Source organism: Giraffa tippelskirchi, chromosome 5 (genome assembly GCF_054371585.1).
Source record: "Giraffa tippelskirchi isolate mGirTip1 chromosome 5, T2T-mGirTip1v1.2.pri, whole genome shotgun sequence".
In the NCBI taxonomy this organism is placed as follows: Eukaryota; Metazoa; Chordata; class Mammalia; order Artiodactyla; family Giraffidae; genus Giraffa; species Giraffa tippelskirchi.
The window spans coordinates 32367169-32393733 of NC_137279.1; the positions used below are offsets into that span (position 1 = coordinate 32367169).

At 52.8% G+C, this 26565-nt stretch overlaps 1 protein-coding gene and 1 long non-coding RNA gene across 11 annotated transcripts in view; one reads left to right on the forward strand and one right to left on the reverse strand.

Annotated features, from left to right (window-relative positions):
* ACOT7 (acyl-CoA thioesterase 7) overlaps window positions 1–26565 on the reverse strand; it is a 100052-nt gene that overhangs the window by 17189 nt on the left and 56298 nt on the right. For all 10 annotated transcript variants that reach the window (XR_014053647.1, XR_014053648.1, XR_014053649.1 and 7 more), the window contains exons 5-7: window positions 23228–23342; window positions 16467–16553; window positions 5005–5121 (exon numbers count right to left, since the gene is read on the reverse strand). Coding sequence is in view for 6 of the 10 variants with exons in the window: in XM_081490334.1 (XP_081346460.1) it covers window positions 5005–5121; window positions 16467–16553; window positions 23228–23342 (319 nt within the window). In the remaining 4 variants the exon portion in view is untranslated. The remainder of the gene's footprint in view (window positions 1–5004; window positions 5122–16466; window positions 16554–23227; window positions 23343–26565) is intronic.
* LOC145506244 (uncharacterized) lies at window positions 11185–15911 on the forward strand. Its single transcript, XR_014053654.1, has 2 exons — window positions 11185–11916; window positions 12461–15911. It is a non-coding gene; the product is annotated as an uncharacterized LOC145506244 (long non-coding RNA).

Consider the following 26565-nt stretch of genomic DNA (forward strand, 5'->3'; position numbering starts at 1 on the left):
GACTGAACTGTCTCCCTGTAACTGTCCGAATTCAGCAGGAAAAGGGGTCCCTGGGCCGAGACTATAAGGGGACACAGACAAAGCCAGGCCTTCCTTGGGGCCAGACACCAATGACTGCAGAACCCTCAGTCCTATTTGAGTCTGGAGTCTCATATATGTGAAGAGGGAACCATCACTCCTCTGGCAGTCCAGGGTGAGCATCTACGGTGGCTAACGCTGCACCTGATCAGCATCGTCACCAAGGCTGATGCCCCTGGGCCCTGGCAGCAGATGCTGTTCAGGACTGGAGGGTGGTGGGAGGGCACCAGGCATGGGTTCAAGAGCTCCGACCTTGGAGCTGACTGTCCCCGCCAGGCTCCGCCACGGACCCGCCCTTCAGCCACGGGCAGTTTCCTTAATCCCTTGACCAGCAGTTTCCAGATCAGAAAACGGGATAAACAGGGCTCCTGTCTCATTGGGGAGGACAGTTGTACCCCTCTCCCCAAGTGAGGGGCAATTGTGTAAAGCATTCAGCACCACGCCTGGCACTTGAAAGTGAGCAACGGGCACCAGAGTTAAACAGAAGGGGCGCCCGCAGAGAGCTGAGCCACAGGTCACAGCTGATCCTTTTCTGAATCACGGTGGGGCTGCCTCGAGTGGCCACCCAGGAGGGCCGCCAGCTCCCCCTGCACACGGTGTCTCTTCCAGGGCAGGTTTCAGACTGGGATTTGGAAAAGAAAGCAGAATACTAAAACATCGCTCTTCCCAAGGCTACACTGCCAAGTACTGCAAACTTTGAGAAGAGCTCAGCGTCTAAGCTCCAAGGAGCTGGGGCAGCAAGTGTGCTTACAACAAGCGTCTTCTAGAGACTTCGCTTCCCACTCTGTTAGTCTGGGGGAATCACTTCTCCACAAGAGAAGTGTAGGTCAGCTGTAGGTTTTCCTACCCAAGGCCTCCAAAACCACTAGAGCAAAGGCAACTATTTTCCCCTTCTCACTTTTCTTAGCATTTTAGCATCTTAACAACAAAAAAGAAAGTCAGAAATGGAATAAGTGAAAGTAAGCTCAGGTCTTTGGGCTTCACCAGCTTGCCCCGACTGACGCCGGCAGCCCTGTTATCAGGCGGGCAGTTGGGGTCCCCTGTGCCCTCCCCTAGCACTGACCTCACCTCGGTACCACTTTCTGAGGGGTCTCCAGTATGTGACACTGGACTCCCCCCGAGTCCCAACTCGTGGACAAAGTGCTCCTCCTCCACCTCGATGGCCCGGCTTGAGTTTGATTCTCTGCACGACTGCCAAGACCCTCGATCCCGCCGACCCCAGTGGGAAGGGGGACAAACCCTGGAGGACTTTCAGTGCCCAGTGGAAGGGCTGGGCTGAACCCGGTGGAGTCACCAGGAGGACAGGTCAGCGGTGTTAAAGATCGTGAATGTGGGCTGGTGGGGGGGTTGATGAGGGTATAAGAGGTGGGCCCTCCACGGTCCAGGTGGCAGTGATGGCGTGCTCCAGGAATCTGGTTGCTAACAGCAAACCTGCCACAATCCTATGAGAGGGCACTGTCCCCACCCTGCAGGCTGCCCCCACTGTGTCAGAAGTGTGGGTGCCACCGAGCCCTCTCTCAGTACACACCCGTTGGGGCTGAAATTCAAAGTCGTCCTCTGACCTTCCAGGAGATGTTTTCATGTCGCAAAGCTGCACACATGGCTTCCTGACAGACACCCCCTCCCACAAGTGACCACTGAGGCCACAGCTGGGCCGGCGTTTGCTGACAGCACACCAACGCCTGCCCTCTGAGGAAGCAGCCTCCCCCGGAGGCTGGACAGAGACAGAGCAGAGCAGTTCTTGCCTGAGACCTGAGAAGCTGGTCAACCCGAAGGCCTGGCCTCCTCTCCATTCCAGCTGTTGTTCAAATGAAATATGCTGAAACAGGGGAGTCAGAGAAAGTCACACCCCCTCTGCTAAGACCCCACCTATGGTCATCAGAATAATGGCCCTCAAAGGCGCACCTGGCCTCCATATCGGGGAGGGGACACACTGCTGACACCTGGAGCCCCCAGGCTGTGGTCACTGCTGTGCCGCCTGGGAACACTCACAGGCCCTCTCGCTGCCCTGCATACCCGCCAGCAGAACTGAACACAGCCATGCAGCCCTCCCCGCCGCAGTGGCATCAGCTCCGGCCCTCTCAGCCGAGACCAAGGACTGGCAGCACCTCACGGTCCACACCCCGAGGGCCCCACGGGCTCACAGCCATCTCAGCAGATTTGCATCAGAAAATCGAAGCAGAACCATGGTGAATGTCAACACCACCTCTTCACCAAGTGTCTGACACTCTTCTGATGCCTGGCGCCAGGAACCCTGAGCCCGCGGGGTCATCCAGGCACGGCCGACCTCGCCCTGCGCATCCCCAGAAAGGAGCGGACAGTGAGAGAGGGCGAGGGGCCGGGGAGCGGCAGTTCCCCTGGCGCCTCTGCTCCTCCGTGTTGGACACGACATGTGACAACTGTCTGAAGCGGCCAGGACTGAGACTTCACCAGGGCAGTGACCGGCCAGTCTCCTCCTCCTCGAGCCACGGCGAAGAGGGGAGTGAAGAAATCGACACCTTCACACGGGGACCTTCCTCGGGAAAACAACAAATAAGGTGTGACATTATCTAATGGCCCCGGGGACACTGCACTGAAACGGGCCAGACTCCATAACTGTGACTTCAGTTTGGCCCACATTCCTTTATACACAAAACAAGATGTGATCCAAGAAAAGAGAAACCGTTTCTCTGCTCCCTGGGGCTCCCCAGGCGAGGAGGCCCAGCTCCGGGGCCCCAGGCTGCACAGGCTCAAGGCCAAGGCTCTGATGCTGCAAGGGGTGTGGGGGGGTGGGGTGCAGAGGGCTCAATGTCGTGGGAGGCAGCCCACAGCCCAGCCCTCACTCTCACTCCACCCAGTGGAATGTTCCACTGGAAAAGCACAGCTTGTGAAAATGAAGATCCCTTTCACTGTGTTTGGGGTTTTTTTTCTGGCTACGCCCTGAGGAATGTGGGATCTCAGTTCCCCAAGGAGGGATTGAACCTATGCCCCTGCAGTGGAAGTGCAGTCTTAACCACCAGGGAAGTCCTCTTTTCTCTGTGTTTTGGAATAAGACTAACTTTTCAGAAACAAAGTCTTTTCTGCACTCATATTGCCCTGACATCTCCCAGGTTTCAATGCACCCCGGGAAAAGTGCTGTCTTCCAGCCAGGGTTCACAGTGTTCCCTCAAAACGAACTGACTGAGCATCTCCTTGCCCAACAAGCATCTCCTTGGTCTCCCCCTCCTCCCTGTTGAAAGGTGATTCTGGTCACACGAGGGATGGAGGGTGAAGAGCCAGGGGTGGAGGAGCGGTGGGCTCCCTGTTTCTAACAAAGGCAGACTTCACTCTCTGGGGCCTTCCCCTCAGCAGTAAAGCACCTGGCTGACAGGCTGACCTGGAGGAACTGGCCGCCTCTGGAGGACACCGCTGCGCTTCTCAGCTGGCGGTTCTCAGAGGGCACTGGGGATGCACTGAACGAGCACGGTGTCCACTGTGGGTTCTGACGTTGTGTTTAACAGGGACGCTGTGATCACAGTGATTTACCCAGGGAGCTGTCAGTTCCAGAAAGGGAGGGGCCAGGACTCGTGGTCGGAGAGGACCCTTCCTCTCCCGAACGTGCATAGCACCCCATATACAGCATCAAGGCCCTGGGAGGACCCGCCAAGATGGACAAGACCCACTCATTTTGGGCAAGTTCTAAAAGGACACTGTGGTCCGCATCTGAAGCAAACACCTACTAGTTGGGAAGGGGTTCTAAAAGCAGGGAGCCACAGACCACCCCTTCCCTCCCCTAAAGCACCTCAGTCCAGCATGGGTCAGATGATGCACTCTCAACCAGGCCAGGAGGGGAGGCACGCCCAGCCCCGCTTCAGGCTGCTCTGTCCCCAGCGGGCAGCACTTAATTTGTCAAGCATGTGTGCAGGCGCGCGTGTGCGCCTGGGCTGGACTCCAGCTGGATGGGGCCTCGGAGGCCTGGACCGCTGGCACTGCTCTGCCCGGCACTACTCCCCGAGGCCAGGAGCGAGGAGTCAGCCCCCACCTTCCCTCTGTCATCCCCACCTTCTCTCTGTCCCTCTCACTGCCTGGACCCCTGACCCCAGAGTGAAGGAAGGGCTGCTCTCCAGGGGCACACAACCTTATCTCAGAAGACACAGTGGACTGAGGGGACAGTCACTGTATGTCTTCAGACGAGCACGGACCCATTTCTGGGTGGGGCTGGGACTGGATCTCTGCTGGGACAACCACCGGCTATGTGCTGGGTGGTGCAGATGGGCTGAGGGCTGGGGCCTTCCTGCTCTGACCCAGCCACTGTGACGACACAGGAGATCCATCTCCCCTCCCCCAGGGGTTACACGCCACCACTGTGCGGCAGCAGCAACTGTACACATGGGGTCTTCACAGGGCTCGGTGTCCCGGGCCCCTCAAGAGGGTAAGTTTCTGCTGTTCTTTAGCAGGAAAGAGTGACAAGTGTTAGTCGCTAAGTCTTATTCGACTCTTTGCAATCCCATGGATTGGAGCCCGTCAGCATCCTCTGTCCGTGAAATTCTTCAGGCAAGAATACTGGCATGGGTGGCCATGTCCTTCTCCAGGGGAACCTTTCCAAACCAGGGACCAAACTGGCATCTCCTGCATTGCAGGCAGATTCTTTACTGTCTGAGCCATCAAGGACACCCCTTAATGAGATGGTTAGATAGCATCACCAACTCAATGGACATGAATTTGAGCAAACTCCAGGAAACAGGAAAGGACAGGAAAGCCTGGCGTGCTGCAGTCCATGGGGTCGCAAAGAGTCAGATACAATTTAGAGACTGAACAACATCACAGTGGGATAAAGGCCTCTGGCTTCTGTTTCTCTGGTAAATGGGCAGAGACCAGGGCCCGGGGGAGCCAGGGTGAACCGAAAGCAAACGGTATACAGACCCAAGCAGCCAAGGCGGCTCCTCTCTGTTGGCAGAGTTCTGTTACCTTTTCGGATCTTGTCATGGAAGTTAATGGCATCCACGGAGGCCGTGACTATGTTGGTCTTGCAGTGACGTGCGGCCACGATCCCAGCCACCTCGTCCATGAGCTTCATGGTGACCCCTGCAGAGGAGGGCAGGCAGCAGGTTAGATGTGAGGGAGAGGAGCCCACTGCGCATCCTGGAAACAAGTCATGGGAACCGATGCCCCTGCTTCCACCAGCAGGGCTGAAGCCGACTGAAGTTCAAGCTGAAAACCTGGCTTCCTGGAAGCTTTGGAAGATGACCTCGGCTGAGGGTCTAGGCCACTGAAAAAGTGATGACCCTGCTCCCAATCTCCATAGGTGTCCTATCCTTCCAGGAAAGCTTCGTCATGCCCTCTTCTGGGGTGGCCACCATCAGAAAGCCAGATGACAAGAGCTGGAGGGAAGGTGGAGAATCATTACCCTCTACACGGCTGGTGGGGATGGAAATCATGCAGCCGTTTTGGAAACAACTGGGAGGTTCTCAAAAAGCTGGACACAGAGTTGGCACACGGCCCAGCAATTCTACTCCTAGGTGTGCACCCAAGAGAAAGAAAAACATCCATTCACACAAAAAACTTGTACGCTTATCTCATGAGGGCCTTACTCATAATACACCAGAGTAGAGAAACACAAATGTGTATCAGCAGCTAAAAGGACAAAGAAAATGTGGCATATCTGCACAGTGGAATATTGTTGCTGTTTAGTTGCTAAGTCGGGTCCAACTCTTTTGTGACACCATGAACAACAGGTTCCTCCTCTGTCCATGGGATTTCACAGGCAAGAATACTGGAGCAGGTTGCCATTTCCTTCTCCAGTGGATCTTCCCAGACCAGGGATCGAACTCAAGTATTCTGCATTGGCAGGCAGATTCTTTACCACTGCGCCACGTGGGAAGCCCCACAATGGAATATTACTTAGTAATAAAAAGAAATAAAGTACTGACGACAGGCTATAACATGGATGAAACTTGACATTATGCTGAGTAAAAGAAGTCAAATACAAAAGACCACGTATTAGAGGATTCCATTTATATGAAATATTCAGAATATGAAAGTCCATAGAGACAGAAAGCAGATTAAAGGTTGCCTGGGCACAGAGAATTCAGGAGAAGTGGGGAATGGCTCCTAATGTGGGCAGATCTCTCCTTGGGGTGATGGAAGTGTTCTACAATTGATAGTGGTGATGGCTGTGTGACACTGTGAATACACCACAGAAAAATCAATGACCTGTAACGGGTAAGCTGTATGGTACATGAATTACATCTCAATAAAGCTATTATGTAAGAAAAAAGGGAGATCACACCAGGCAATCCTAAAGGAGATCAACCCTGAATATTCATTGGAAGGGCTGATGCTGAAACTCCAATACTTTGTCCACCTGATGTGAAGAGATGACTTACTGGAAAAGACCCTGATGCTGGGAAAGACTGAAGGCAGGAGGAGAAGGGGACGATAGAGGATGAGATGGTTAGATGGCATCACCAACTCAATGGACATGAGTTTGAGTAAGCTCCAGGAGATGGTGAAGAACAGGGAAGCCTGGAGTGCTGCAGTCCATAGGGTCACAGAGTTGGACACGACTTAAGAGAATGAACAACAATATGCTTTTCCCTTGAGACTAAGACAAGACTGTGGAAAAGAGAGTTCAAGGTCATGATGAGAGGCGGGGGTGACATTAGTGTGTGCAAGGTAGGGGGCCCTGCACCCAGAGTTCCCAGGTTATCTGGTAGTATCACCAGGAGAGGGGAGACTTGGAAGCTGGACAAAAAGAATTTATGTTGGAATTAATGCTTAGAACATAGAAAGTACCTACAATTAATCCCTTACTTGTTCATCCTGAAAAGCAGAAGCTGTTAAGAGCAGACTGTATGGGACAAGCAACAATTAGCTCCTTCAACCAGCGTTTTTGCCCCATTTATCCAAAATGTGGGTAGAGGTTCCACAAGGGATTTCACTGTTACTAAAAATACTACAGGATCTAGTGTGTGTGGCTGGGATGGGCCCCGAGCCCAGGGCACACAAGCTGAGTGGGAGACGGGGAACGTAAGCAGCTGGCTGAGCTCTGGATGCCAGAATCCCCACCAGCCCAGACCACGGCATCACGCGACCCAGAAGCTGGCATAGGGTGGGCACACGCCTTGTCATCCCCATGTCCTGACCAATTCCGAACCTGACACACAGAACTCAGAAAGGACTGCCAACTGAGTGATCAAGGACCAAAGGAACTCTGATTGACCCAAGGAGGCAGCTCTGACAGAGTCCCTGGGCCCACGCCTGTGTAACGACCACAGTCAGCCCAGGTGAGGCCGTGGAGAGCGTGCTCATCTCATCCACAGAAAGCCAGGCAAGCTGCTCAGGGGTGTGTCTGATAATAAACTCCACACTCAAAACTAGCGTACCGTCTCACAACTGAAAGACAGCCTTCTGCTCACCCCAGCAGCCGGCACACAAATCTGAGCTGGAAGACCTGGGAGAGAACTGGGACTGGCCGCAGCCCTGACAAGAAACAATGGTGTTTACAGCACCGACCCCTGAACTGAGCCCATGGCCTCCTGTGCCCAGGTCAGGAGCAAGTATGACCTCACCATGCAAGTCTATTATCAGATGATGCCCCAATTTGGGGTTTATCCTGGGTCCTGGGACAGTGATACACAGGCAGCTGGTGACCAGGAAGAGGAGGAACCCCAGCCCGGAGGGACGGGAGGTCTGCTCCACATGGCCTCCCCCGGACCATCCCTGTCCACCTCCGTTACCTCTGCCTCCTGGGACCACGGTGGGGTCATCGAGAAGTGACAGCAGGTAGATTTTAGCATTCAGGACACAGAAAAACTTTTGGGGAAGAACTTGGACATGTGCAGAGCTCAGTGTTTGGCCTTATACAGGCAGGACTCCCAGCCCCCACAGTGTGTGTGGGGAAAATGCAAGGTCAGAGCTGGAAGCAAAAACCTGTGCCAGTGGCTCCCACAGCCCCGAGTCTGTTCTCATAAGTGCAATGGAAAAGCGTGAAGCATAACCAGGCCCTCAGGGGTCCTGTGTGCAAAGTGGACTCTGGGGGCCACTCAGAGAGAAGGGGATTGATCTCATAAAACTGAGATTACAGGTACCTCGGGGATACTGCAAGCTCGGTTCCAGACCCCTGCAATAAAGAGAATTTAGAAACAGCTGGGTCAAACAAATTTTTTGGTTCCCCAGTGCATATAAAAGCTATGTTTCTACTGCACTGTAGTCAATATTGAGAGTACAATAGCATTATGTCTAAAAAAGCAATGTACACATCTTAACTGAGAAGAATCTATTGCTAAAAGATGCCGTTGGGTCCTTCAGCGAGTCATCATCTCTTTGTGACAACAATGTCGGAGATCACCGATCATGGATCCCTGTTACAAACATGATAATGACCAAGTCTGAAATACTGGGAGAATTACCAAAACACAATACAGAGACATGAAGGGAGCAGATGCTGTTGCAAAAATGGCACCAACGGACTTGCTCCATGCAGAGCTGCCATGAGCCTTCAATTGGTTTAAAAAAAAAACCTCTGAAGTGCAATCAAGTGATACTCAGTAAAAGGAGGTCTGCCTGTATAATAATAAACACTGAATACGAGCCGTCTTCCCTCTTCTGGGTGAGCCCTGGACCGGTCGCTGTGTGGGTCTGGTCTGAGACATTCTTGTTCTCCCTGCTAAGAGAAAACGGCCCTTGCAGAAATAAGACAATAAAACCCACCTAATCTCACTCCTTTATGACGTTTGCAAAGAAGGACTGTCACCACAAAACACCTTTATCGATGACTGCAGACAAGATATATTACAATCAATGTGTCCACTGAGAAAAGTAAATTCTGTTTAAAAACAAAAACAGGGACTTCCCTGGTGGTCCAGGGGCTAAGACTGCGAGCTCCCAAAGCAGGGGGCCACATGCTGCAGCTAAGACACAGCACAGCCAAATTAATTAATTAATCTTAAAATAAAAAAAAAATAAAAACAACCCAGAAACCCAGTCGCCTGGTTTGTAACTGTCCTTCCTCCCACTGCTGTCCTGTCAGGGGAAGCCACCATCTCCCCTTCACTTTTTTTAATACTTCAATTAAAAATATCAAGCATCTGAGTTTTCTCAAAACTGCCTCTTTCTAAGTTCCTCCTGAAAAACTTCACCAACTGCTTCCCAGTTAGGTACAACAGGTGCCGCTGACGATGGGAGGAGGAATTGGCAAGTCACAGTCTGTTGTGAGTTGTCCTGACTGCCCGAGATGCGTCATTTAAAAGATGACAACAAAACTGTAAGATTGGGTTCTGCATTCATTTCGGGAAATATGGGAAGGGAAAAAAATAAGATCTGCTTGGCCACTAACATACAGATAAACATCGGGTACCAGAGATATTTTTGAATCTAACATTTAACCACTTACAGGTTGTTTTTTCCTTTTCCTTTTTCTTTTTTTAAAAAAGTATTGACAACACGTTGACTAGCTTAAAAATAGAGGCTTAATTTTCTTTTCCTGGACCCACCGGGCTGACTGGGTCATGCCTGCTGCAAACCCAAAGAAGCCATTAGCAGCTCTCAGCTCGGTGCCACTGCCTCTGCCCGCACTGTGGGTGGCGATTTGCAATGCCCCCATTTCTATATTTAATCCTGGCTGACAGAGTGTGGGTGCCGGCTTCCTATATTAAGAAAACGATAGTAAGTTCATCTTATTTTAACTAGCCCATCCTTTGGAAATTATAAGGGGAGTTATTTTAAGAGCCAGCTGAGCGACAGCCTTCTGAGACCGTCTGGCTTCTCCCTGCCAGGTTTATTTTTTATTTTTAATTTATTTTTTAAATTAATCAATTTATTTTTTCAGCCACACTGCAACATTTGTGGGATCTTAGTTCCTCGACCAGGGATTGAAGCGGTACCCCCAACAGTGGAAACACAGAGTCCTAACCACTGGACAACCAGGGAAGTCCTCCCCACACTCCCCTGCCCCACACTCCCCACTCCTAATTTCAAATGTACCTGCAGGTTTCTGACACCAAGGACAGACGAGTATTAACGAAGGTAGCTAATAAAGACTATGTTGGGGGGTTAAGGCACAGTGTAGTGAAGACGACTAGTTTCTAATGACAAAATGTCAAAGGGGGCATCTGGCTCCCACTTGACCCGAGCATTGCAGACCCGGGGCCGGGAAGAAGGGCTGCCTGGCCACGAGGCCAGGTCTCACTGCTCACATTCTGTATCAGGGAGCTGGAGAAGGTCACAGTCAAGTGTGCTCACTGCTGTTTGAGAATGCCTTCCCTGTTCTAATCAGGCAACAGGAGAAGCAGGGCAGGCAGATTCCTGTTCCAAATGCCACGGAGAGCAGGGAACGGGGGCAGTGGTTATACACAAGCCCCCCTCCCCGCTGACCCCTCCCCGAGGGAGGTGGCCACTTTGTCGAAGTTCACACAAGACCCAGAATCATTCCCATGGGTGTCAGTTTCCCCTCGGGTATCTGGGCTGTGGTCTCAGGATGAGGACCAACAGTGGAGAACTCACATTCCTGATGTGGAACAGGAAGGACACTGACAGGGGTGTGCCCCCAATGATCACGGTCAAAGAGAAAGCAAAAGCTGGTTAACAGGCGACCAAAACCAAAAGTCCATTCACAGAGAAGGATACACTCAGGCCATACGGCTGACCAGGTTTCTCAAGCTAGATGCTCTGCATTTTGGTAAGAGGAGGGACCGGAGCCACCCCATGTCCAAGGCATGGGAGCAGCCTGCAGGCAGGTGTGGGCAGGAGGAAAGCTGTCCTGGGTAGGCGTCACTGCGTCCTTTGACCTGCGAGCAGGAGCCTCCTGGCCAGCCCAGGAGAGGCTGGTTCACAGCAGCTGGGGCATCAGGGTTGTGACCAGACCCCAGCTCCCACCCCGTCGTCCAATGAACAGGGAGCCTTAGCAGCAGAGGATGGTGTTTTCAGAAACAGAGATTCTTAGAAAGTGAGAACCGGAAGGGCAAGAGGCAATCGTCAGCCACATGATGGAGTATCGGGGGCCCAAAGCGGCCTTTGCCCCCTCATCTCTTGACCCCAGAAGACCAGAAGTTCTTCAAAAGGAGGAAACACGCCTTCTCACCTCCTTGCTTCCTCCTCAGCCATGGATCTGATGCCCTGTCCACGAGGGAGGAGCTCCAGTGAAATGACATCACGGAACTGGAGAGGAGCATCTGGGCTGCATCCTATACTCTTCAGTGAAATCCAGTCCTCCCCCTAGTGCACAGTCTTCCTCCAGGTGCACAGGACGCCTTTTCACAACCACCCAGCAACACTCAGCAGATGCCGTCTATGCAGGAGCCTCCCCCATGGGCCCCACACCTCGTCTCCCAGGCCTCCTTCACCTGATCCCCTCTCTGCTGTGCACCCCACCTCCCCAGGGGTGGCGTGGCAGGTCTACATGGCAGGAAAGTGGGCTCAGCAAGTGGGCAGGTCATGGTATGGGCTCTTACACGAGGTGGACAGGAAAGGCCTATTCTCTTATTCTCCTATTCTCTGAAGACAAAGACAGGCCTCCAGACAGCTGTCAATGGGGCCTGAGCAGGCCCAGCTCAATATGCCTTTGGCTCTGAGTAGACTGGTCAGGGAACTCAAACCAGATGTGAGGCCACTTCCAAGGGAACATGCAGACCCGGAGGTGACAGTGGAAGCAGTGAGCTCTCAGAGTCTGATGTTTGAAGCTGCAGCCCAAAGGACTGGCTGACAGGTGCGACAGAGAGCCTTTGAGACAGGCTGAGTCACAGAGGCCATAGGAATCCTGGCTCCACAACCAGAAGGACGGTCTGGTCACCACCACAGGGGTAAGGCCGGGAGGAACCCAGAACTCGTGTCTGACACTCCGTGCCAACCGTCCCAGGCCTGAAGTGGCAGCTGGAGTCAGAGGTGAGCTGGGGGCTGTGTGGCTGGAGCCACTGGCCTAGGCTGGGATGGGACCCGGGTCCCCGAGGCCGGCAGGAAAGGAAGACAGGCAGGAGGGTGGGACAGCACAGGGACTGCAGGCGTGGCGGTGGCAGAGGAAGCAGGGGAGGGCGACCCTGGGCCTTGGGCAGGGGAAGCCAGATGAACGTGAGGGCCAGACCTGCCCACCAGCTTTGGCAGGAGGCTCCAGGGAGGATAAGAGGGGGACCGGGCCAGAGGGATGGAGAGCAGACGCTCCAAGGAGCAGAGCAGGAAGTGCCAGCGCCTGCTGGGTCGGGCAGATGTGGGGGGGTTCCCTGCAGGAGGAGGCCACCACAGGGTGGAGCCTGTCCTCCAAGTGGGCCCAACCCGGCAGTTCTGAGGGTGTGGAGTTATCGCCCATGATTCTAACAGAGAAAAGCTGCTAATTGCTCAGGACACGGCCACCTGGCACGGTCAACTCAAACCGTCTTTCCAAAAGATGTCTTCCATTCACTCAGAGGACATTCACTGAGTTCCTTCTCCACAGAGCACCGCGGAAGAGAGGCCAGGCAGGGTAGGAAAACGGGATGCCAAAAGGTGAGTGCCTGAGAAAACCAGTCAGCACAGGAGGCAGGAAGAGGGGAGCTGTCCAACCAGGACGAGAGAGGGTTTGGGGGAGAATGGACACAGGTATGTGTATGGCTGGCTGCTCTGCTGCTCACCTGAAACTGTCACAGCACTGTTAATTGGCTATATCCAATATAAACCATTAAAAAGAGAGGAGGCATCAAGGTCGTGGCGGGTGAAGCTGCAAGGGTGCGTCCACCTGCGGGGCAGGGGCTCAGGACACTCCAGGAAGACACAGGTGTGGGCCCGGGCAGGTGAATGGGGCCAGGTGGGAAGGCCAGGCTGGACATGAAGGCAGGAGAACAACGGGCACATCAAGGGGAAGAGAGTCAGAGGTGAGCGCATGGAGCCGAGCCTCAGGGCCCAGGCTGAGGGCCCCCACAGCCAGACAGGTCTTAGAAAAGCCCAGCGATCCCAGCTCCCAGCTTCCTTTCACATCGGGCCAGTTGTGGTGGCAACGCCCCTCTCAGGCTGGGAGACCCACATGGAAAACAGCTGACAAAGGGCCAGGCAAGGCGAGTCCCCAAGAGAGAAATCACAGCAAAGGACATTCAGAAACCAACACCGGAAAAGGAGCGAGACCTTTAAGAAGGTGAATCAGAGACAAAGGCATAAAACTACCCCCGATTTTCATCACATGTGAAAAAGTCATGTGTCATGATGGAGTTAAAAAACCACTGACACAAAGCACGCGCAGAAAACAAACAGATCTGCAAACCAAAACAAAGAAAAGCAGTTTTTCTATTTCAGGCCAGCTTTTCTGTAATTATTATTATTATTCATTTTGTATGCTGCTACCTTCCTGAATTGTTAATTATTTGAGTTATTTTTATCACCGAATCTCCTGGGCTCTCCAGGTATGTTACTGTGCCATCTGCAAAGCCAGAGAGCTCTGCTTCTTTTCTTCCAGTTCCTGTGACTTTGCTTTCTTTCCTGTTTTACTGTGGTGCCTAAAATCTCCAAAACAATGTTAACCTGCCTGACTCCTGACCTCAGGGGAAGATCCTCCAGGCTCTCCTCTGAATAAGATCTTGCATTAAGGCTTTTACCATGTTGGGGAAGTAAAATCAATTCCTACCCCGAGTGTTTTTATCAAGGATGGGGGTTTGGGTGAGTTTATAAAAAGGTCTTGAGTGTTGCAAGAACCTAAACACCCCAGAGACAGCTGCCAGGTCACCCCTTTCAGCCAACCACGGGAGAGGGGAGGGTGGAGGGGGAACAGCCTCTCCTGGGCTGAGATCCCGGAACTTCCAAGGGGAGGACTCAGAAGGCAGAAGCCCAAAGCCTGGCGGGCACTGCCGCACAGAGACCCTGAAAGTCAGCATCAGGAGAAGCAGTCAGGCTGCTTTCCCTGGCAGCAAATAAGTGTTCTCCGCACCCTCCAGTTCACTTCCCCACATCTTTTCTAGTCCCTCGACTGGTTATCAGAGGCCCCGTCCCTACAGCCCCTATCCGACGGGAGTCCTGGATCCCATTGGTGATCTCCAGCCCTCCCCACTATATCTCATACCAGCTCGGCACTGCCCAAGTCTGTACTGTGTGTGTTTTCTAAGTGGTGGGGTAGGAGTCAGTCCTCAAGATGAAGACTACTCAATGTGTGCAAACCAAAGAAAATAGGGCAGGAGAGGAGTTTCTCTAAGACACATGTGCAGCATGGAAATACTGAAAAAAAGCAAAATTAGCAGCCATCTCACTTCGTTATTTTCTCCTGTGATTGGCATCCACTGAATTACATGTAGTTGATGAAAGACTTTCATTTAAATGACTTAGACACCATCCTTGGTGACGGCATTCTCTCTATAGGAAAATACAGTAAGATCATCATGCTCAGTATTTTCTGCATGATGTTTATTTTATTACTTCACTCCTGGTGAGTTACGAGGCATCGGAAGAGAAGACTAGGTTTGGTAGAATTATGAGGCATGATTTTTAAATCGTGAGCACAAAATCCCTACTAAAATAGGCACTAAATATTATAAAGCCATTGCAAACACTTCTTTAACATGTATTAAAAAAAATGACTGTTTTAAATGCAGCCACAGAGGCTCCATAAATGAGAACAAAATGCCATATATTTCTAGAAGATTCCAAAAATTCCCTTGCTGCCTGCATTTCATGGATGCCTCAAGCATGTGAGAAAAGATAGGACTTAAGATTATAAACTTACTGCCAAGGAGACAGTGATGGTAGAAATACCATATTCACTAAACTTCCAAAATCTGGACGAAATAAGCAAAAATTCTAGCACAGAGTTTCGCAAACTTCAGGTAGAACAGAGCTCTATAAGGCTTCCCTGATGGCTCAGTGGTAAAGAATCTGCCTACAGTGCAGAAGACTAAAGAGATGTGGGTTCAGTTCTTGGGTTGGGAAGATCCTCTGGAGAAGGGAATGGCTACCCACTCCAGTATTCTTGCTTGGAGAATCCCACGGACAGAGGAGCCTGGCAGGCTACAGTCTGTGGGGTTGCAAAAGAGTTGGACACAACTGAGCGACTGAGCACACTATATACTACGAGTCTCAAAGACAGTTCTCAGCCGTTTCAAAAGCCTGGCTGTTGGATATAGGGGCTAGTGAAGAATAGAAAGCTGCTGAGGCCACGGCAGCTCTCTAAGTAGAAAGACACCCCGATTGTCACAACACTCACGGGCCTAGAATGTACCCTTTGCTGTGAAGTGTAGCTCTCCTTAGCTAGGACTAAGTTCATCAGATCTAAGGGCACTGTGGCCAGTGCTTAGTTCAAAGAGGAAAATTATCATGAAATTGGAAAAAGAAATACACAAAAAGAGGATTAGTTAAAAAAAAGAAACAAACTTGAAAAACACATCTCAAATCAGGGCCCATTCCCTGATTCTGACAGGCCCAGGGCCTATCACCCCAAGCCTTCCAACCCGAGCCCGACCTGTGTCTCTTGTTTCCGGAACAAGCTTGTGCAAAGCATCTCTCTGACTCTGTGTGAAACCCCAGAGCCTACACAAAGAGTAAGACTGAGCCCTGCTCCAGAGGCATCCCCTGGTAGAAGTATCAATGTAATCCTGCATGGAGTGGCACTATTGGAATGGGGTTTTGAAGGATGAATAGGAGTTTTCACAGTGGAGAAGAAAGGAAAGCTTGGCATTCAAGGCAATTGGAAATGAAGAGTGCAAATGAATAGCATGTGCAAGTGCCCATCACACCTGGGGGATGAGGAATTACTTGTATGCCAAGAGGAGTACTGCCCAGACTCCCACCACCCACACAACTTCTGCTAACTGCCATACTGCTTCCCGACTTTCTCCCTTATGTTTTTTCTTTACATCAACCTTTTTTTTTTTTTAGGGTTTACTCTAATGTCATCTGAGATGATTATCTCCATTAAACTATGGATTATGATGTACCATTTATATTTTCCTTAAATCACACAGAAAATAATCATACACTGTTAAAGTAGAAAGCATCCCTCTGTGAGGCTGGACCTAAGTCCTCTATTGTGTCAGCCATGGTCCCCAAGCGGGGAACTCCAAGGCTTGTGCTATCCGAGGTGGAGTCTGATTAAAGGAAGAAACACATGCAAACACCAGAGGCAAGACCATGCTGAATTAGCCCTTCTCTCTTGGTGGGTCACATTGTCACTCCCTGGTGACCTCACTGTTCCCCCAAAGGCCCTGCCCTGACCCACGGGCAGCCATTAGACGTCTCATGGCCGTAAGCTCCTAGGGTTGTGTGTGACACTCTGTTAGGACAGTTACCCATCTGACTTTCATTAACCAGTTTTAAAAACAGGTGCTGACAGTATTTCGGTAATTTATTATGCAACTTCTTCAAAGTTGAAATTCATACTTCATTAAACACAAGAGCCTAACCTGGGTCAGATGGCAGCATGGCCTCCTGGGGGGGATTAACGAGGATCCAGTGAGCAGGAAGGGACAGCGAGGGTCACTTGTCCTTACCTCCGTGCACGAAGCCGTGCAGGGTGCAGTCGGAAGGCCCCACCAGGTGGATCAAGCTGGACTGGCTGTAGCTGACCGTGTTTGGCTCTGGAATCATGAGGGAGAGAGATTAGGTCACGAGACTGACTGGTTTCTACAGCTGAAGGGCCCTGCAGTGCGACACTGTCCTGAAGTTCACATGGTCACTGTCACCACCCTGGGTGGGGTTTCTCTAAGGAACACTGGTCTCAAAACGCTCCAGTCCGTGGGGGGAAGGTTTGAGGATTAATTAGCCACTTGGCCAGTGGGTCGTGACATCATTTCCTGGGGACAGCACTGTCCCCAGTGAGGCCCTGCCCTGCCCCATGGGCAGCCACTGACCACCTCCGGGCTATAAGCCCCCAGGATGGGTGTGGCCATCTGTTAGAACACAGTCACCCATCTGACTTTCATGCCCCATTCCGTAAACATTTTAGCAATTTATTACATAGCCTTTCGAAGTTGCGATTTTGTTAAACACAACGGTAGGTGGAGATTCCAGACCAGACAGAGATGCCGCAGGTGTGGGACCCCAGACCCCACCCTGGACTCCGGCTGGTCCTCGGTGCCGACCCGGCCCAAGAGACGCAGCACCGGAAGAGGTGCTGGCTTTTCCTCCTGAGTCCCCCATGCATCTTCCCAGAGCACCAAGCCACCACCCCTGACCCATGTGGCACAGCTGCTGCTGAAAATCTCTAAGAGGCTGCACTTAAAAAAAAAAGAAAGATGAAATAAAGCCCCATCTCCAGAAAGTGACACCATCCCTCAAAACACTGACTCTTCTGACAGGTGTAATTCAACATAGGGGCTTCTGGGCAGACCCCCTGCCGTGCCTGCTTCCGCCTTCCCAGACCCTTCTGGGAAGGATGGCTGACGCCCATCTGTTTCCTGCCCGGACAGCTGGTGCTCAGAGAGGGTGGCCCCTTCCTGTCCTAGCAAGACGGAGCTGTCGAGGAAGCTAGCCTGCTGGGCCCCTGAATGGCTGAGATACCCTGCAGGTGAAGAAAGGTCCTTCCTGTGTTTGGACATAGACAGAAAAGCCTGTGCAGGAAGTAATGGTGTTCAGGACCCAGGTCGGGTCACCCAGCGTCGACAGTTGCCTCTGAGACTCTGCCTGGTGCTCCTTCACGTGGGATCCCAGGAGGTGTGGTTGTCTGCAGGGTCTTGAAGCAGGAAGATCTGCGTTCCTGTGAGCCGGGGTTTTGAGGACTGACTTTCAAACTCAAGATATTTGCTATTTGTTCTCAAGCCTCCCAGCTTAGAGAGATTTAGACTCAAGTTTCAAGCTCGTATGTGAAGTGCCATCTGCTCCGAGAGGGCCCCGCGGGAGGGCGTCAACCATCCTGACGTGCTCCTGGCTGGGAGGGCCCTCGGCTGCAGCAGAGGCCATGAAGGAGGGCATAAAGCGGCTCCAGCTCGGGAGGTGGGGAGGGTGCAGAGCTCTCATTGTTACCAGCAGTCGGTTTCTGTCTCTGGGGGTTCTGGCGACTGGCCTGCTCCCCGCTGCCTGCTCTTTAGGCTCCCTGTGTGACCAGCAGAGGCAGGAGCCAGCTGACATGGGAGGTCCTGGTGCCAGCCTCAGATGGACTCTCCACCTGGGACGTGTCTGAAGCCACAGCCTGTCGCAGTGTCAGGAGCTGGTGGAGAATGCCCTACCTAGAGTCCAGCTCTGAGAACTCCACCCTCCTGCCCACCCACCTGGATGTGGACTCCTTGGGAGCAGGTGTGCAAGGATGCTGTCTAAAACCAGACAACAGATGGCACACATAGCTCCATGGCTCAGGGAGGGGGCTCCAGGGCCCCCAGGGCCCCCGGGGACTGTGGTCAGTGCAGACAACCCCCAGGAGAAGATGCTTCCTCTCCCAGCTGCCTCCCAGGCCCGGGGTCATCCAGAACAGTCCAGATCATCGAGGAACCACACTGGGTCTCAAGGAAACATCGCTGGACACACTACACTGGATGAGAAGGGAGGCCCTGAGAAGGCATCCAGGATGCTGCCCTGCCCAGTTCGTAATTTCATTCCAAATGAAGAAGAGCACCCAAAATCCTCTTTCTGCTCAGGAGGAGCAGCAAATGGCCCCTGCTGGTCAGGTGCACCCATGGCCACGCCTACTGCGGCCTGGGGCTTCAGACACCCGCCCTGGCCTGGGGAGACTGGGTGGAGGGGCACAGCCTGAGGGCCACAGAGGACACCAGCTAAGTCCCTCTGCCACCACAGCCATCAGAGAAACACTCCAGGGCCGCACTAGCAGCCCACGACACCCCCGATCTTCAAGGACTGTCTCCCTTGGGCCTCTCTCTGCAAAGAACAAAAAGGCACCGAGAGCCACGCAGTACCCTATGGCGCTTTCTCTGCTTTGTGTCCTGCTCATAAAAAACATCAAAGTAGCTATTTTACAGCATGAATGGAAATGAAAAGCCTCAAATTTGGCCCGCTCTCAGGAACTGCTCTGACCAGTTAAGAGGTCTGAGGGTGGACAATGACAAAAGATTTTTTTTTTAATTTCAAACAATGGAAATAGCACACAAAAATCTTTGTCATGTCAACTATCTACTTATTCAAATGACAAGCCATTTGAAATAACTATAACCACACAGTCACAGAGATGCCCCCCAGTGTTCTGTAGTAATGTTTAAAATATCAATTAAGCCGTGCCTACTAATTCAGTGTTCTTGGAATCTGCGTTGACGTGCTTTTAACAAGTGAAAGCATCAAACTTCTGATGGGAAAGAAAAATGCACCCACACCCTCAAGTGCTCCTTCCCTGGGCCATGAGCTGTAACTCTGGGGGTTCAGGGGGCTCCAGAGGCTGGGACTGTGCCAGGGGGATCCACAGTCACCTCCTGTCCCTGGTCATCCTTAGTGGCCCTTCCCCTGTTCTTTACGCCCTGTCTTTTAGGGGAACCAGAGAGAAATGTGAGATGGGTCTTCAAAGCTCGAGGGCAAGGCACAGACATACAGGGGTCATCTGTGATTGTGACCAGTGCTGCCCATACAAACAGACGTGGGGCTGGACAGGATGGTGGTCACTGTCCTTGAGGGTGGTGTGTATACATGGGACCAGGAGGGAGAACTGGGCAGGCCTGTCTCCTCGCCTGCTTCCTGGCTGGACCATACTTCCCAGCCCCGACAGGAGAGTGAGCAGAAGTGCCCCGACCCAGGGCCAATCCATCGAGCCGCTGATGGGGAGCCTCCCTGCTCCTTCCCGTCCCGAGGTGCCAGGAGCTACCTGACACAGAGGCGGAGCTATGAGACCAAGGTCCCCACCTCCTGGAGGAGATTCCCTGGATTAGGACTTTACAGGGAACAAACCTCTAGCATTAGGAACTAGGATTTTAGAGTATACGCAGCTACCACAACCTTGACTGATGCACCTCATCTTTGAACCTGCAATTTCAGAATGATGTCTGGAAACTGAGTGAGGTCCCCAGGGCAGCCAGAGATAAGCACAGACCCCCCTTCTTTGTGCCCATAGCAGGAACCTGAGGCGCAGACAGGCTAAGTCCCCACGGAGCAGAGCTGGGGTCCAAGTTCAGAGGTTCCTTCTCCCGCTCCCTCCTCCTCCCTAGGACAAGTGCTGCTGGGAGCTGGAGTGACAGGGCCTGGCCAGACCCCAGAGAGAAGTCTCTCCCATCCAGGGACAGCCCCCAATGGGCAGGCACCAAGCACTCTTGTGGGTGGCTCAGAGTGGATTGGCCAGCAGGGGTGATCAGGTACTGGCTGACCTCAGGGAGACAGGGTTTAGGCCCAGCCCAAGAATGAGCGGATGGTCTGACTCATCAAGACCCCAGCTGTTGGACTTCCCTGGTGGTCCAGTGGATAAGAATCCGCCTGCCAATGCAGGGGACATGGGTTCAATCCCCAGTTCGGGAAGATTCCACATGCCACGGAATAACAAAGCCCAAGAGCCACAACTACTGAGCCTGCATGTGGCAACTACTGAGCCTAGGCACCCTAGAGCCCGTGCTCCACAAGGGAAGCTATGCAGTGAGAAGCCCAAGCACTGCAAGGAAGAGTAGCCCCTGCTCACCTCAACTAGAGAAAGCCCGTGCACAGCAACAAAGACCCAGTACAACCAAAAAATAAACAAATAAAAAAAGACCCCGGCTGTCCTAGCAGTGGGGACACTGGGGACAGTGGGGATCAGACTTCGAGGTGAACACTGCTTCAAACCCAAAGGCCAGGGAAGAGGCAGAGCTAATCCCGTCATAAACCCGAGAGCCCCCAGTATGGACGGTGGGTCACAGGACCAGACAGTCCCTACACAGTTAAGGCTGGACAACTAATGGTCATGAACTGAAGAGTTCAAGGTAACTGTATTTTGTCTTGTCAGATGGAGGAAACACGGTAAGAAAAACTGGGCTTCTAAAAAAACTCCCAGACTCTCTGAAAAGACACCTGAAAGATGAACTTGGCCCCTCGCAGGGGTTGCTAGGCAACCGCCACAGAGATGAAATCTGATTCTGACTGCAAAAGTAACGGAGAGCTGCAGATCCAGGGGGACTTGCGGGTGGTGGGGTGGCAAGTCCAGGGTCAAGCCTGCCTCCCCATGGCGGGGCGGGGGTCCTCCCACAGGGAGGGGCACAAGTGTTAGGAGACCCCAGTGCCAAGTGCACACGGCAGTGCTCAAAAACCTTGCAGAGAATGGATATGCGACTTCCTTAAGAAGTGGTTAAAAGTCAGTCCCTATTGCCGAGAAAGATGCATTTTTATTAGGGCCAGAAAAGGCGAAACTAAAGCTTATAAAAATCTATCACAAAAGCTTGAGATTCAGAATGCCATCTTACAGTAATATCACTGGAGAGTAAGAGATCCTAAAAAATATTATGTATCAGATTTACAATCAAAGGATGGCAAACAGAAAATAATCTGAGTGAAGGAGTTTAAACTGATTGAAAACCCTGAGTAATTTTAGTTTCCAAGACAGTCAAAGGAGTAAGCCAGGATTAACCCCATGGCCCTCAAAGCCCGAGACTGCCTTCAGCCCCAGCTTCTGTCCCAGCACTGGCCAGCAATCACCCCAGGAGGGGTGGATTCAGCCCTCAGAGGCCAGCCAGCACCTCTTCCCAGCCCCTTCTTTTCTGCTTTCGGGCTGACACTGCTGCTCCCCTTCTATCTCTGACAAGAACACTGGTCACTGGATTTGGGGCATCTCAAGATCCTTAACTTGATTCCATCTGCAGAGGCCCCCCTCCATGAATCAGGTTGCAGTCACAGGGCCCAGGGACTTGGTGTGATCTGTGTCCTGGGGGGAGGGAGTTGCCATTCAACCTGCTCCAGCTTCTCTCCCACGAACTCCCCCAACACCAAGTCTGTGTCTTTCTTTAGTCATCACAACTCCCCCGTGTCCCTCTGTGCCTTTCCTGACCTGCCTGCTCACCCGCCCTCCTGAAAGCAGAGCCTGGGACTGAGGTTGCTGACCGCCTGTGGCACATGCCCAGGGCCTGGACACACTGGAGTCATCCTGAGAGCCTCAATCTCTCCAGCCTCGGCCTTGGAGCTCACCGTGCTCATTAGCGGGAGAGGGGCAGAGCCCAGGGCTCATGGAGCAGTGGCATCAAGTGAGGAAAGGGTGACCCAGGGCCGGTCCTCAGACAGCAGGCAAGGGCCGGATCAGAAGCCACACCACCTGCACACAGGGCCCGTGAGGTGCTGCTCTGGGATCCAGCATGGAACACGGACACTCACCCCGGGAGCCCGGCAAACACGGAGAGGAGAGGACACACAGCCCGCACTCCACACAGGAAGATGTGGTCAGGTGTGCGCAGAGGAGGGTGACATGCGACACCAGGCCGAGGCCCCAAGGCCTGGCCCTGAAGCTGTTCCATCAGGGACTCGGGGGACAGCCTCCCTTACCTATCAGGACTATGGACGGAGGTTTTGTTACAGTGGCAGCCCTCCAGGGACTACGAGGAAGACTGGAGGAAGCAGCCCTGAGGAGCCGGGCCTGGCAGAGTTCTCTGCACCCCAAGCTGTCTGGGCGCTCAGGGTCCGTCTATGAAACCACGTCTGGGCAGTGGGCCCGGGAAGAACAATGTGGGAAATGCTGCTGCCATTCTGTTTTCTTTTTTTTTGTGGCTGTGTTGGGTCTTCATTGCTTTCTGTGTCTGCTTTTCTCTAATCGCGGTGTGCACGCTTCTCATTACAGTGGCTTCTCTTGTTCTGGAGCACAGGCTGTAGGTGCGTAGACTCAGCAGCTGCAGTGCACAGAGGTGCACTGGGTGCTCAGGGGTATCAGTAGTTGTGATTCCTGGGCTTTAGAGACAGGCTCAATAGTTATGGGTCACAGGCTTTTAGTTGCTCCTCAGTATGTGGGATCTTCCCAGACCAGGGATTGAATCTGTGTCCCCTGCATTGGCAGGCAGATTCCTATGCACTGCATCACCAAGGAAGTCAGCCATTCTGTCTTTTTGTGAGCTGGAAATCCCATCAATAATGCACTCCAGGTAAACTAGAGGGATAAACTCTTCGTGGCCAGATATGCATCCCTCTGCCCAGGCAGCAGGGCCCCTCCCCTTGGGGGGCCTCCTGGTCAGCGCTCCATGGCAGCAGATACACCGAGGCCTTCAGGCTTGTCCCCCAGCCCCACAGTCAGCTGCGCCACTTGGACAGGGCTTGCAAGTTGCAGGGTCAAAGGGATGGTGCCCCACAAGACAGCACCTGGGGATGCCTGGCCCCAGCAAGACAATGCTCATCAGCAGGCCTCACCGCCTCGGCCCCCAGACTGCAGCCCGGCTCCTACCTGGGTTCAGGACGGGCTGGATGATGTCCCCGTTGCGCCACTTGGTCTCCATGCGCTCCAGCTTCTGGGCCTCGTAGCGCTTGCGGCCCTCCTCCTCCTGCTCCTGCCGGGAGTACTGTGGGGCAGGGCGGGGTGGGGTGGGGGAACGGGAGAGGGTCAGGCCTGGCCCCCAGGTCGCCTCCTCCCATGTGCCCCGCCTTCCTGCAACTGGAACTATCTCTTCTTTCTCTGACAATACACACTCAATATAAATAGTAAAGACACAGAGGAGGGGGAAATACCACGGAGACCTCCCTGAGCAAGAGAGACTGGGTCAGCCGTTTGAGTGACATCCTCCCTGGAATTGTTTTTCTGCCCATGCATCTAAAAGGTTCTCCTGTGCTGTACGTGAAGCTCAAAAGTCACAGCCTTCCTTCCTCTCATGTTATCATCCTACCATAATTTAAGTGATGGATCTATAATATCTGGACATTTAGTCTGCTCCCAGTTTTTCACCATTAAAACATCACATTGACAATCTCAGCCACTTTCCATGATATATATAGCTGCCCCAGTCCTTCCTAGACACAGAACTAGAGAGTCAGGGAGCCCCAGAAAGGCTGCCCCCAAGACCGGGAGAGGAGAGGGCACGTCCCCGTGTGCGCCAGACACTGGGCAGCCTCACTCCATTGACTCCCAGCCACTCGAGCAGACTGCTGGTATATAAGGAACACCCACCAAAGCTCTCCTGATGGATCATGGGTATTCTGATCCAAGAAGGTAAATATAAACATGACAATAAAACGTGGCATAATGGAGAATATTGGGTCCTCTGATGTCCACTGCCTAGGGCCCAGTGCAGGCAACACCCTCTGTCCCGGGATCCATCGAGGAGGTCTGGAGTCCTCAGGGCCTCCCTGCTGACCCCTGCCTGGCCACTCTCCTGACGGGCTCTGACCTCTGCCCTTCCACTCCTTCCACCTTCATCTCCCGCTCAGCCTGTGGAGAAGCTGCTGGGCTCGGGGCTCCGCGTGCTCCTCTCTGACCCTACAATTTCAGACCTTCTTTCAAAAGCTGGTTTTAAATATCTTGCTTTTCTTGCAAGTGGCTCAGCTCCAAAACCACCCAAGTCTGAACAGATTCAGTGGCTTCATTACCATCATCTCGGGCTTGAGAGCCCGTCTCTGAAGGAGGCTTTGAAGGGAGTAGGGTGGTATGTCCAGAAGAAACAAAGCATGGTGGGTGTTGAGGGCGCCATGGAACCCCTAGCCTCTCCCTCCATAAACAGATGATCCCTCACGTCCCACCACACAGAGCAAGGCCTCCAAGAGCAGAGACTGTGCTGTGCCTTTCTAGGAAAGCTGAAGGACGACTTACGTGTCCTCAAGAAATGCCTTTAAAGAGATTTTTTTAAAAAGAGTCAACCTCCCCAGTCTAATAAATCCTCATGTCCAGAACGGTCATGAGACCTCTGCACTCACATCGGGGCTGACAGGGGCCCCGGCTCTGACACCAGCCATGAGGACCAAGAAAACATAGCCTCTTCACAAACAAATGCCTCCTGCTGACTTAAAATCTGGGGACATCATCATGAGAGCATGCTCTCAATGAGCTGACACCCAACTCATCCCCAAGGGCTCATCAGACTCCGCTGACTCGAAGCAGAAGACTGCCCAAACATCCAAGGCGACAGTCTGAGTGAGCCTTTTAACTCAAGCTCACGTTGACACACCAATAAAAACCAGAGTCCACTCTCCAGTGCTCCCCCAGGCTCTCGGGGGCCACAGCTGTCCCCAAACCACCAGAGGTCTCTTGATTCATCACAGGGTCACCGAGGTCCCAGGTTGCTGGGAGACGAGGTGGAGCATACTGACAAAGTCCTTGCCGAGTGACACCCCAGGGGACAGCTGGGCTTCCCCAGGAAGAGGCACTCATGTGGTCGATCCACACACACACATGTATGTATGACAGCAGTGTGTGTGCACGTGTGCGATGTATGCTCTGGGAGATATCTATGTATATGTACGTGTGGGATGTATGTGTGATCAATGAAACATACCTGCATATGTGAGACATGTAAGATACACACACAGAGGCAGAGAGACGTATGTGCTCAGTAAATAACCACTATCAGTGTGGGGTCAGCCAGAGGAGGCTAGCAGGACCTAAGGAAGCCTGACGGTCAAGCTCCCAGCACCTGAGCATCCATGCTCCTGGGAGTCAGAGCCGGGCTTTCCAGGACTCAGATGGGCTGTGCCCTGGAAAACAGCAGACCTATATGTGGAGTCAAACGAGGGCTTGTACGTGGGCCTAGCATGTGTAGGGGGGAGAAAACGCAAATAAATATTAGCAATGGCTGCAGCTGTAAGCCACACAGCTTCTCCCATCTGGAGCTCTCTCTGCACCCAGTGGAATGCTTCCAACACCCCCTGCAACATGGGCAGAGTTGATATTTATGTCTCATCAAACCCGGCTAAACAAAGGGAATGGGAAAGTGACTGCGGGCCCCTGCCAGGATGTGGGAGGGAGAGCAGGGGACGAGAGGGGTGATGCGCAGAGCTGCCCTGTCCCCGTGGGGAGGAGGACAGGAGTCAGCAGAGCCCGACGCTGCCTGCCCCTCCCCTGCTGCCTAAAAACCCACCAGCTCTCAGCACCCAGGCCCACCCCACTCCCTGCCTCCAGGAGCCAGAAGGAAGCAAAAGCTGATGTGCCTGGCCCAGGAATCTTCCTTCAGCAACAACCCCTGAAGACGTATCACGTGGCTGCTGAAGCCAGAGATATGGCCTGCTGGAGACTTCTAAAGCTGTATAACGTGTGAAAATTAAATCTGAAAGTTAAATAATTGTGTTTGAGTGTTTACATGAGATGTGGCTAATTTAACATCAAGTGCTTAGTGGGAAAGATGAAAGCGAGGATAAGCACACTTGTACTTTCTAAACAGACAGTCACTGAGCCCCAGACTCACATCTGCTTCTTGGGTCTTAAAACCCCTCGGTCAGTGCTGCTTGAAAATGACAAAATGGCCAGCAGCAGAGAGAGCAGCTCCAGGAAGAACGCGGTGGGTGGTGAGGAGGGTAGGTGGTGCGGACAGGGAGGGAGGGAGAGATGGAGAGAGAGAGGTGGGCTGGACTGAAGGCCAGTGTTCTGGCTTCAACAGCGGCCTGTCAGAATTCCTGTCCACCTGAGACTTAGCATGTGACCTTTCTGGGAACTAGGGTCTGTGCAGGAATAATTAGTTAAGACAGGTACACTCGTGCGCGCGCGCACACACACACATGGAAAGGCAGCCAGGTGACCACAGAGGCAGAGGCTGGAGGGATGCGACCACAGGTAAAGGAACGTCTGGAGCGCCTGGAGTT